The sequence below is a fragment of the Hirundo rustica genome, chromosome 7, assembly GCF_015227805.2.
Source record: "Hirundo rustica isolate bHirRus1 chromosome 7, bHirRus1.pri.v3, whole genome shotgun sequence".
Taxonomy (NCBI): Eukaryota; Metazoa; Chordata; class Aves; order Passeriformes; family Hirundinidae; genus Hirundo; species Hirundo rustica.
The window spans coordinates 36,369,305-36,381,976 of NC_053456.1; the positions used below are offsets into that span (position 1 = coordinate 36,369,305).

The 12,672-nt window shown below is 47.3% G+C and overlaps 1 protein-coding gene across 9 annotated transcripts in view; it reads left to right on the forward strand.

Moving 5' to 3' along the window:
• Nucleotides 1-12,672, forward strand: part of AGAP1 (ArfGAP with GTPase domain, ankyrin repeat and PH domain 1) — a 305,411-nt gene that overhangs the window by 284,581 nt on the left and 8,158 nt on the right. For all 9 annotated transcript variants that reach the window (XM_040068863.2, XM_040068857.2, XM_040068859.2 and 6 more), the window contains one exon: nt 12,377-12,632. In XM_040068863.2, the coding sequence (XP_039924797.1) occupies nt 12,377-12,632 (256 nt within the window). The remainder of the gene's footprint in view (nt 1-12,376; nt 12,633-12,672) is intronic.

Consider the following 12,672-nt stretch of genomic DNA (forward strand, 5'->3'; position numbering starts at 1 on the left):
CCCGTGGCTGGAAACAGCTGGTGGGTTTTGTGTTGCGCCGGTGAACTGAGCAGCCCAAAGAAGTTTTTGGCAAACACTCGGCCTGGCCGGGACAAGGAGAGGTGGGTCAGCTCAGGAAGCCGTTTCCATGAGCCAGCGGGGGGAACAATGCCCCGCTCAGCAGGGACAGAAGGGACACCCGCTCCCGCTGAATAGCTCCCCAAAAAACCCGGCTCAAAAGGGGCAAGGCCCATTCGCTTCTGGGAATCCAATAAATTGTTTCAGGAAGTGAAAGTCTGTCCCGGCTAATGGAGCCGTGATTGACAGGAGGTTCTCATTACAGCGCCCATCAGGGGACAAAGTGAATTCCAATGTTATTTAAGAGGTTAAGTAGAAATAAGATGCAGGTGACAGCCCAAGGCTTGAGGCATCAGGCACTGCTCTTCCTACGTTGTGTTTTTTTTGTGAGGAGACTCCATAAAATTTAAAACGAGTGGGGGCAGGGGCAGTTGAGGAAGTAAAATTTAGTCCTGCCATGACTCAAGGGGACCTTACCTGGCTGAGAAGCAAGGAAGTGAAAGTTGGGGGAATTCTTGCATTAGGAGGCCCATGTTCTTTAAGTCTGCCTAACATGGATGTTACATTTGTAACTCCACCTAGGGTTGGGTCAGGTTTGGGTCGGTCAGGGCCCCAAGCTTGCAGGACCTCGAGGAACATTTGGATATCGCGCTCAGGGATGCACGGGGTGGGATTGTTGGGGTGTCCATGCAGGGCTAGGAGTTGGACTGGATGATCTTTGTGGATCCCTTCCAACTCAGGACATTCTCTGATAGGTTTCTGTGTGTGCTTCTCCAAGGTCTGTACCTGGCTGGAGAAGCAAAAGAAAAGAAAAACCCATTCCTGGTGGCTCAGGTTGCCCTGTGCTCCTGGGCAGGAGGCATCTCCGTGCTGCCATAGGTTACAAAGCTAAAACTAAAGGCTGTTTCTGGCCTCGTTCATCAAAAACGAAGCGAAGGGCATCCAAACGCAGTGTTGCTTGCACAGAGGAAAAGCTGTGATTTAAGCTGTGACCAGAGGTTTAAAGCAGATGCTAAACCTTACAGAGTATTTATTTCTGTATTTTTCCTTTTTCTGAATTCCCAAACAAGCAGCATTGGGTGTCCTGACACTTGTGGATGTCACAGGGTGGGGAGCTGAGGGAGCTGCTGACTCCTGGCACTGACAGAACCTTGCATGGTGCGTGGTCAGGCACAAGGATGTAATTTAAGCGCAGGGTTCACGGCTGGCTTGCGAGTGACGGCGAAACTCCCGCGTGTGACGCGTGTAATAAATCTGGTTCGGCGCAGGATTAATGTGGTATTCAAAATGATTATTTACCATTTGAAGCTGAGACGTGGCTGTGCACGAGGAGGAGCAAATAGCTGTGCACGAGACGTCGGGGAAGGGTGCTCGGAGGGGAGAAGGAAAATACCTGCCTGCATTGTTTCACCGGTGCAGTCCCGGGTAACGCTAATGAAAATTGCACTTGAAATGCAGGATTGATTTGTGATGAGCTCAGCCCTAAAGAGTACATTTGTGGAATGATAACCTGATTGGTGGTGCTGCCTCTTGAAGGGCTGAGGGGGTCTAATTGGCATATAACGCACTATAAATTTATTAGCAGCCTCTGCTTCCCCATTGGTGGGCCTTCTCCTGCTAACCACCAGGAAATTACCAATTTTCAGGAGTTACTCACTCAAGTCATGCTGCGTCTGGGTTTTACAAAGAAAGCTCCGTTGCTGCTCTCATAAATCCTGGCTCGGAGCTCCTACAACTGGAAGGGGTCACTTGTGCCGTGGACAGCTTGGACACCTTGTGTTGGCCACTCAGCTTGGGCCTCCTTGGTTCATCCTGACTCGCCGCAAACCCAAGCGGCACAAAGACCATTAGGAGGGAACGGATCCCTTCGGCAACCCCTGGGCTGCAGCTGCCAGGGAGCAGAAATTACAGTTTTTTGGCAGTCCATGTCCAGGGCTTTGATGGTTCTTATTGATACATTCAGCCTCAGGGCGTCTCGGGCAGTAGAGGACATACCCACTGTTCGGTTTTGGTTTGGTTTTTTTTAAGGAGCACAATAGGAATATTCAGGAGCCACTGTAATGATTTCAGTGAGTTCGCTTTTAAGATTGAGTCACAAATTAGAAAATAATATTCACATGTTTCTTCTAATTGGTAACAGATATGGGATATTTTATCTTTTTTAAATAATTTCCAAATGTGGCCCAAAGAGGGATTTGCAGGGAAGTAGCTGGGGGAGAGAAAGAGAGAGAGAGAGAGAGAGGGAAAGCACTTAATGCACCAGGAACACTTGGGCAAGAGGCTTTAATTCCTCAATTCTGACTTTAATTCAGCTTTTAAATTCCTGCACAGCTCTTTCTGAGTTGCTTTCCAAGTGGAACTTGTTGTCACTTTTGGCAGGTGTCTCCAGTGCAGATTTTCTTTGCTGTCAGGTTTTCTGTGGGTTTCCCACTGTCAAACATCCCCCTTATGGCTTGTAAATCATAAGAGCATAAAGCTTTGCAAGTGATTAATAGGCAGAGGTGCATTGGAAAAGCCTCAGCAGGACCTGAGCACTTCCATGTTTTCTGCAAGCCATGTCCATCTCTAATCTCACCTTTTTGGGGCCCATTTGGGCAGTCCCAGAGCTGCACATCCCCTTGTTGGAAATACACAAACAAACAAAAGCGTTGAGATTTCAGTTTTTAGACAGAGGAACTTCATGGATTTTTCTAGGCGTTAACTGATGAAGATTCTCAAGTCTTCATCCTTTTTATTCTAAGGAAATTCTTTATACACTTTGCTTTTCCAGAAACAAGAGCAGGTCTACCAACATTCTTTTTTTAACTAATTATGATTTATGGTTTGAGAAGGGCATCAAGCGCCTGCAACCCAACTGTATCCCATTGCTTGCTGAACAGAGGGAATACTTTGGGATCTCTAGCTTGCCAAAAAAGGCATCGTTTTTTCCTAAATAAAATCGGCCATTAATAAATGAGACTGATGGAAGAGTCTGATGACACCAGCAATTTCTGTAGAGTCCTTGGCATCAGTGAGATGGTTCATGTTGGATATTAGGGAAATTTCTTTCCTGAGAGAGTGATTAAGCATTGGAAAGGGCTGTCCAGGGAGGTGGAGGACTGACCATCCCTGAAAGTGTGGACACAGAGGTAAGTGCCTTGGGCATCATAGTGTCAGGTTGAAGGCTGGACTTGATCTTGGAGGTCTTTTCCAAACTTAAGGATTCTGTGATACTTGATATGCAAATGAGGAGACGTCAGAAGGTGAGGGGAGCACAAGGGAGAACTCCAAGTCATTTGGGAAGAGTTGGACAGTGGAGAGGTCCCTGCAGCATCTTTAGAATGTGGATCCCAGAAACGCTGCCCACGGGGATGGTCTGGCTGCTTCCCAGCCCTTGGACCTTCCCCTCCAAACTCGCCTGCCTCCCACTGCTGACTTGTGCAGAGCAAGCAGTTGGTTTTATTTGCTTGCTGCTCCAAATGTGTTTTTATTCTCAGAATCTGTGCTCAAATACAATGTTTATTACTTGTATTTTCTCTTTTATGTCTTATATAAATTCAGTGTAATGGTTGGAGGGTGTTCTTTTTTCCCAGACACTCTAAAGAGCATCATCTTACTGCTTATATTCGAATTAAGATACCATTAAAGCCCTGTGAAAGGACTTTTGTTTTTCCTTGCAAACCTAACTGTAGGATTTACTGTTAACAAAGGATGAAGAAACATTTCTGAAGGTCTTTGTGAGGTGTTGTGATTAGACTGTCCTCTTACAGTTTTTGATCCTCAGGTTGTAAGATGGGGTTCTCCTGGGGCCCACAACGTGTATTTCCATTTAGGATCGGTTGGACTTGATGATCCTAGACATCTTTTCCCACCTTATTGATTCTATGATGGAAGCCTCAAGCAAACTCTCATTTGAGATCTCTCTCTAGCCTGGAAGTTTGTCAGCACCCTCCGAGGGGTTTCCCCCCACCCCATTATTTATGAGGCACTCAGAGTTGTGCTGCTCCTCCAGTCTGCAGCAGGGCGAGCGGAGGAAAAGCTCCATTTCTCTTCCGCGGCGTGTTTGCCATGGGATCCGTTCCACAGCAGCTCACATCAGCGACTGTTATGGTATCCCTAATGCGCTGTGATGGGAGGAGCACAGCCCTGCTCCACGCCACATTGCTCAGGGATGGGAGCACCTCACGCAGACACCTCGCTCCATCTTTCACCTGGCACAGCTTACTGAGATTTATGCCTTGGAATATTTGTGTGTCGCTCCCCATCCACCACCTTGGAGAAGGGAATTTTCTTTTATTTTTTCCACCCCTCCGTTTTTAAAAAAAAAGGTAGTGGTTTCCTGAGCTCTGCTTAAAACACTGCTGCACTAAGCACGGTCTTGCTGTAGGAGAAAATTAGTGCTAACAAATTGGAAATTAATGGAATCTTCTAACCTGAGTGATTGTATATCAAATGGCAAATTGAAATTTCCAGTCTGTGTTTAGGTACTGGCACAATGGAGTTTGATTTATACACTTAAGACATCAGGTTAAGTGTGGGTACACACAAGTAATGAAGTGCATTAGGTACATGTTTCCAATTATTATTCCCTGCATATATGTATTTATTACTGAAAACAGGCAAGAAGCAAATATATTCCTTGGTTTTAGCACTTCCATGCAACTGTTGCAGCTTTTGGCTTTTTTTTGGTAATATTTGTGGTGTGCCCAAGTTGAGGTTGACCACCCAAGAAATGGAAGCAGTCCACTTGTGTGTCTAGAACCTCACAGTGAAAACTCATTTATCAGCCTTTTTTTTTTTGGGTAGACAACACAATGATAGGGTTTGGGTTAAATTTTGCATGGATGTTTACCTTGATACTGATGCGCCAGCATATGAAAGGAATCAGATCCTCAACTCAGGAGTTTTCCTGTTGGTCAGCAGAGGGTGGGTGTAAGGGAGCTGTCATTCCTGGTTTTTGCATTCTCTAGTAAAGTCTCTCCTTACAAACCTTAGCAGAAATCCATCTTCCTCCACTCTTCACGGTGCTTTTTAAATTATTTTCGCTGAGCTGTGTGTTTAAAATCACAGAGTCACAGAATGATTTGGCTTGGAAAAGATCTCAAAGCTCATCCAGTGCCCCCCCTGCCATGGGCAGGGAAACCCGCCACTATCCCAGGTTGCTCCAAGCCCTGTCCAGTTTGGCCTTGGACACTGCCGGGGGATCCAGGGGCAGCCACAGCTTCTCTGGGCACCCTGTGCCAGGGCCTGCCCACCCTCACAGGGAGGAATTTCTTCGCAATATCCCTTCTAAACCCACTCGCTGTCAGTTTAAACCTGTTCCCCCTTGTTCTGTCACTCCAGACCCTTGTAAACAGTTCTCCCCATTTTTGTTGTTGACTCCCTTCAGGAACTGGAAGGCCACAGTGAGGTCTCCCCTGGGCATTCTCTTTTCCAGGCTGAACATTCCCAACATTCTCAGCCTTTCCTCATAGCAGAGGTGCTGCAGCCCTCTGATTGTCTTTGCGGTGTACTCAGGACAGTGGTGAGCTCTAAATCCTTAGGGTTTACCATTGTTAGGGCTTTTCCCTCTGAAATCTTGCTGGCAATGCTGTTTCAAAAAATTCTGGGGCTTTTGGGGTTAGAGGAAAAGAATAACTTGTGGTATTCTTCAAGCTTTTTATTAAAACTCTAGGGACTGTTTTCTTTTCACATAGTTGCACAGAACAAAGTGAAAACCTGGATTTGTATTGAGAAAAGACTTAAACAACTTGCAGGGCTTAGAGTTGTCACCCTTAGGATCTTTATTCTCAATTTAATAAGCCTTATCTTAGTACCCACAGTATCCCCTGCTGTTGTATGTCACGGTTTTTGCGTAACTTTACACAGAGTAAACCTCAGGTGTGATATATTTTATCGAGTAAACCTTAAAAATTATTAGATGGAGTGTCGTGCAATGAAAACATAAGTTGGCTGCAATTTTCTGTGATAAATCAGAGCCCACAATTGCAGGGTATTTATCTGCAAAGCCTGAAGTCAGTAAACCTTGATGTCTCGGCCAGGCTGGTCGTTAATGTTGGGCAGCGATAAATCCTGTGGGTGTATTAACGCTTCAAGGAGTGGTGCTGCTTACTCCACGGAGGGGTAACCTACAAGTGCAGAAACAGCAGCTGTCCTGGAGCCCTGTGTAGGGGAATGCTGTCAGGAAAGAGGGAAAAAGGTGGAGGAGCACCACCAAATTCGAATAATGATGATACTGCTAAGTGTCAGGCAAGACGGGATTAATTGGAGAAGCACGTTAAGCTCTGCACAAAGGGGTGATCTCTGTCCCTCACATGCAGCAGGGCTTTTTTTCCCCCTGAAACACACAGCTGTGGAAGGAAAACTGAAGAATTGAGTAGGAGAGTTAATGGTGGAGAAGGTCCAGAGCTGGGAGCTTCAGGAACCAAGTCCCTGACTATGTGAGGTGCTGCTGTCAGGAAACCGCCTTTATTTCATAGAATCGTGGAATGGTGCAGGTTGGAAAGGACCTTGAGGATCATCTCATTCCAACCTCCTGCCATGGGCAGGGACACCTTCCACTAGACTCAGAGCCAGCCTGGCCTTGAACACTGCCAGGGATTTGTGCCTTTTTGGTTTGCTTTGCTTTGCCTTGCTTTGCTTTGGTTGAAAAGGACTGAGAGTAGGAGATGTAACCTGAATTTGGCATAATTTTGCAGCACTGAATTGTCTGTCTCCTGGATAAAAATTGGAAGAGTGGGTTGAATGCAGTCCTCAGGCAGATAAGTTCCCCATCAGACAGTAACTAAATCATTTCCAGCCTGGGTTACCACGCTGCTCACTTGGACCAGAGTCCAAGAGGCAAGATACGGGTTGGCTGATCCGCGGCTTTCCTGTGGGGCTGCCCTTCGTCCGTCAGGGATGTTTAACTTGTAAGAAGTAATAAGCTTAATAGGTTGACTTTATTTAATTATTAATGATCCCTTTCTGTCCTTACAGCTCATAAAACATCCTGTAGGTTGGCAAAACACTCATAATATTGATCAGGAGCCAGAGAGGTATTTATTTCCTCTTTGCCCCGGTGCGCATAAATCGCGGTCCGTTCCCTCGGCAGGCGGGATTTACAGTGGACCCGTTTCTTCAAAGCTCTCTGTAATTAAGGAATAAACACCCATCGGTCTTTGTTTGCTGTCTGGAGCCCTCTTGTTTGCCAGGGACCTGGATATTCCCGGTGGGCTCGTGCCTTCCCCCTTAGCAACGCGGCCGGGCGGAGAAGGCATGCGGGGCGCGGAGCCGCTCAGCTGCTCAGCGCTGCCTTTGCAATGCGGCAGAGGGGTCTTCTCCTGCAGAGAGAGAGGAAGCCCCTGTGTTTTCTCAGCATATTGTTCCCAGCTCCTCTTCCATGCCTCTCCTCCCAGTTCCTGCTTTGCTCGGGGCAGGAAGGCACTTTGGAAATTCCTTGCTGCTAGCCCCTTTCTTCTCGCCCTCTCTTCTTCTCCCCCCTTTTGCTGTTGCAATTAAAAGCATCGTGAACCTTTCTCCAACATTTCGATCCCGTCCCCCTCCCCTGATGTTTTCCTTTTACCCATCCCAACACTGCATTGCCAGCTCTGTCCAAAGCAGTGCCATTTATTGGGATCATCACAGAGGGGGCTGTTTAATCGGGAAGCCCCGGCACATCCAGCTGCCCGGCGCCGGTCATTAGGTGATGTGTGCTCCTTGTGTGCTGGACCACGAAGCTAATGACACATCCTGGGGCTCTTCCAGGAGTTTGGGAGGTGCAGTGGGTTAGATTTACTTCATTTTCTTGGAAGAGACACATTAACCTTGTCAGCTGGCCAACAGGAGAGGAAATTTGGCAGAGCTCTTGCTGAGCTGGCCAGGTTACCACGGCGTTAAAGGGTTGTACTTCAGTGAGCAACCAGAAATGGCAACACACGGGCACAGCACTTGCACAGCGACCGTGGAGACACCACTGAGAGGCCTCCTCTCTTACAGAATTAGTTCCTTTAGCAAGAGAGGAGAAAAGATGAAAAAAAATTCAGGAGCTTTTCAGTGTTGTCAGAGGTGTGGAGGATAAAACTTCAAAGTGCCTGTAAGAAGCCTGCTCTTATTTCTGGTGGTGGGAAATCAATGCTGTGCCATGGTAAATACCTGCTGTCCACTGTCTTTCTAATTCAACCTTCAGAATTTGATCCAGCTTTTTAACAAGTGGTGAGTAACTCTGGGTAACGACACGACGTTTTAGTCATCCTTTTAGTCATGCTTTGGGAAGAGCAAGGCTGCTCTTGCTGCGGAGCTGTGGAATTCTGATGGCAAGTTCCCAGGCTCTCCAGCCACGTGCTGTTGCCCACTCAGGCAGTGCTGGGTCACTGTATGAGCACGACTTTTTTTTCCCACCGTGCACTTCCTCTTCATGTTTGCCTCCTGATGTCACTCCACCAAATATCTGTGAGGGACAAATGGAGGTAAAGGGGGTGAGGAGTCAGGATGGAGAGTGGATACCAACAGGGTGAGGCTTCTGATGGCATTTGTAGGGCGGAAACCCAATGCACCACGTGATGGGGCTGAGCTGTGTAGGATGTGGGCTCCTCAAGGAGCATCTCCGGTGCAAACCCACGGCTGGGGGACACAGTGCAGCTCCTGGAACCAGGCTGTGCTCAAAGCAAATCTGCTTTTTCTCTTCTCTGATGTTCCCTGCTTACCCTCCCCCCTTCCAGTGCCCAGTATTTATGTTTCCACATAATAATGATGTGATGTGGCTGGCAGAGTAATTTAAATAATTGGACATTATCTTGAGAAGCAAGCACCTAATTAGATCAAAATAAACCGAGAACTGAAATTTTCATCTGTTTCTAATAACCTTTTACCTATGTACAGTTGCTGGTGCAGCTGGGATTTCTTTATTCACACCACTGTGTGTTCTTGGGGTTCACGAGTGATGGAGACTCCTGCAGGAGCAGAGAGCTTGGTGGCACTTTCTGGACAAGATTAGTGACTCACTCCTGGTTCTGCAGAGCATTTTGCAGTGATCCTCTGCCGCATTTGCCCCTTGTGTAACCAGTGAGGTTTGGAGTCTGTGCCAGCAGATACAGACCAGTGTTTGAAGGCAGATATCTAGAGAGAAAAGGCTCCAAGAACGTCTGACCTTCGAGCTCTGTTGTTCATTTCTCTGAGGTTGTCTAGGAGCTTATAATCTACTCATTTTGCTGCCTATGAGGAAGGGGCAGCTCAGGCCTTCTCCAGCGTTTGGTGTCACTGGGACCATCAGAGCACATGAAGATGTTGTGTCTCCAGCACACCAGCTTTGATGTGGTCCTGAGAGGACTCCACTGTTGAAAGTTCACTTGGTTTGGCTTTGACAACTACAGCTGGAAGTGTCTGGTATGGAAAGGGTCATTTAGAATTGCCAGGATTGCAGTTAAGGGAGGAAAAGAGGGAAATATTTACTAGCCTTTATTTTAGGGACTGGTTCAGTGTCTTTCTCCTGATGAGTTGCTCTCCCTCACACTTCCTCATACTCTTACTCAGTTGATTTATTTAAAGGTATGTCAGTGCTGGCTGAAATGAAACACTGTGCCTCCTCTTCCTGCTTATTGCTGACCGCTCCAATAATTCATTTTTTAGCTCATTAACTAACAGGGGATGTGAGCAGTGGTCCTCCAGGGAACTGCAATGAGGTTAAGTGATCTACTGCTGACAACTCTGCTCTTGGACTGGCCTTCCTTGGGGGAAATGAAACCTCAACCAAGACAAGCTGTGGATCCCAGAAGTGAAATTGGGGCATCAGAGCAACAATTGCAGTATTTATGTCTTGTTGTCAGGGTTTCTGAGATGAATGCGAGCGGCGGAGCTGCAGCTGTCTCCCAGGAAAGTCCCCAGGACTTCCCATCCAAATTAAATGGTTTGTGCCAGGGATGGCGGGAGGATGTTTGTGGACATTGGCTTTCTAGATGCTCATTGGAAAGCTGTCCCTGTGTGTTGGGGCTGGCCATGAGGTGTAGTCCAGTGTGCTTTTCCTCTGATGAGATTTTGGTTTTCTACCCTGAAATCCAAGTCTTCCTTGTGGCCAGTTTGTACTGTTGGAGAAGACCTAAATCTCACTCAATACTGATGTCAGTGACATGCAGCCCCAAATGCCTGAGGCCTCTGAAACACCTTTATTTTGATTTATAGTTCCACCACAACCCTTGATGTGACTCCAAACTTACTGAGTGGTCATGTGGTGCCCAGCACTGGGGCAGGGGGCAGCACATTCCCTGTCCTGTGACATTGACTTTTAAAGAGAGTTTCCTGTTCTTTCCCTGGGCTTTTGAGGCAGTAGGACAAAATTTAGGAGGACTGGGGCATCCCTATCTCTCTTTCTTGCACGCTTCCAGGAGCATCAGGATTGTCCACGGGACGCACAGCAAATGTGAAATCCGTGCTGATAGATTTGTGAACCAGCAGCCTCAAGCTTTGAGAGCCTCTGCCTGAACTCAGCAGTTACTCTCTCAATGTCACTATTACGTTTAGGCTAAAAGGTGACTGGAAGTGGGAGACTTGAGTCAAACAGCTTTTCTTCTAAAGAGAAAGGGGCTTTTTCTTGAGCCACCAGCAGCAACCAGCGCTCTGATAGGAGCCAAGAGTTTCTCTCACTCCAGAGATGGTGTGGGGGAGAGGGGGATTCATTTGCAGACCCTTGACTAAGCTATAAAAAAAAATATTACTTACGTATCTGAGGAATATTTTTCCTTTAGGATGTATGGACATATGAAAAATAAATTCCCAGAGCCCTGGTGTGTGTTACTGTGGGTGAGGAGTACAGGTTGAATCACCTCATTTTCCAGTCTGGCACGTTTAAAACTTGTAGCAGATGTGTTGGTTATTCTGTCAATGCCTCTGAAAGTGTGTTTAAAAATCGTGTGAGATCTTTGCTAACATCCTTGAAGATAATCTAGATGGATACTGGGAGTAGAACTGTTGCCAGAATGCCCATTTTACTGTAGATAATTGTGTGTTACTTTATCCCTTTTGTGGCAGTGGTTCTAGTTTGGGTTTTTACCTTAAAAAAAAGGAAAAAAAAAAAAGTAATTAGAAAAACCATGAATTAAAGATTCTGATAACAGAACTCCTTTTCTTCCTCCTCTCCATCTGGAATACCTGCATCGATACTCCATTTATCAGATCCTGCCATCAAAGGTTAATTTGCAACTGCCCAAATGGGTTGTGGAGGGGTTTTTTTGGTGTGTCTTTTAGCTGGCAGGAGTCATTCAGAGGTTTGAGGTAAAAGAAGCACTCTCTGTGTCAATTTTCTGTTTGCACTTTTGCTCTGAAGAAAAGCCCTGGCCGTGTTTGTGGGGTAAACTGTGGCCGGGGCAGGGAAGCTGTGCCTGCTTTGGGAAACTGTGCCTGAAAGCATCCAGGCAGGTCACAGTAAGGTCACTCCACATGTCCCAGGAAATGATGCAAAACTAATCCAGATTTGCTGGTGGAAGGAGATGTTTACATAAGTATTTAAAAACAGATTAGGGCTAACCTGACACTAGATTACTGGGAGCAGTGTAAACACGGCTGAAAGGCGTAAACAGAGCTTGGCCTTTTGTACTCCAGAGGAGAGAATCTGTCACCGGGACCCAGTTGCCTGGCTCAGGTGATGTTTGTGGTTTTCACAGGCTGAGCAGATTACCTGAGGGACCTCTAAATGGGACTTTGTCTGGGGCTGGTGCTCTCAGATCATGTAATTGTATGGTAATTTTTGAAACGCCGAGTGGAGGGCCTTGTTTGTAGTCCTTGTTCTGCTGTAACCTGATAGTACCAGAAAGCTTCTGATGGTTCTTTGATATACCAGGAGGAAAAGGTGCTTCAAAGCACTGGTCTGAATTTTGGGAAAACAAGAGGAAGCATCCTTATGCCTTTGGGAACATTACTCAGCTTGGAGGGGGACAAAGCCCCCATTTGGTTACTTCTGGTCTGGGATACAAAAATTGAGTGCATTTTTTTTCAGTGTGTTTTCCAGCCTTAAAGTAGAACCTGGCTGCCTGTCATGTCTTTGCTCTTTGTGACAGCGAGGGCTCATGCCCTGGCCTCTTGCTGGCCCAGGGTTTTTTGAGACCTCCTGGCTGTTGTGATCCTACAACCCCATGGGCACAGCATCCAGCAAGGAGGATCTTGAGCACTGGTTCAGGAACAGTGAGGTGCACAACAGAAATATTGCTAAAAATACAAGGTTAGGGTGAACTGTTCCTAAGGTTTGGGTGAACTGTTCCTGTGAGAGCTTTCTTGACATAAATTTGAAAGGGGAAATAACCTCCTTTTGCTGGTTGAGCAGCGTTGGCTGCGACACCAGGTGAGAGTGACCTGTCCCCTCTGGCTTCCCTAGGGAAGAAAAGGAGCTCTGGATACGCGCCAAGTACGAGCAGAAGCTCTTCCTCGCCCCGCTGCAGTGCCTGGAGCTCTCTCTGGGCCAGCATCTCCTGAGGGCCACGGCCGAGGAGGACCTGCGGACGGTGATCCTGCTGCTGGCCCACGGCACGCGGGAGGAGGTGAACGAGACCTGCGGCGACGGGGACGGGCGCACCGCCCTGCACCTGGCCTGCCGCAAAGGGAACGTGGTGCTGCTGCAGCTGCTCATCTGGGTAAGGGCTCGCTGCCGCCGGGGCAGGACGGGCCGGAGCC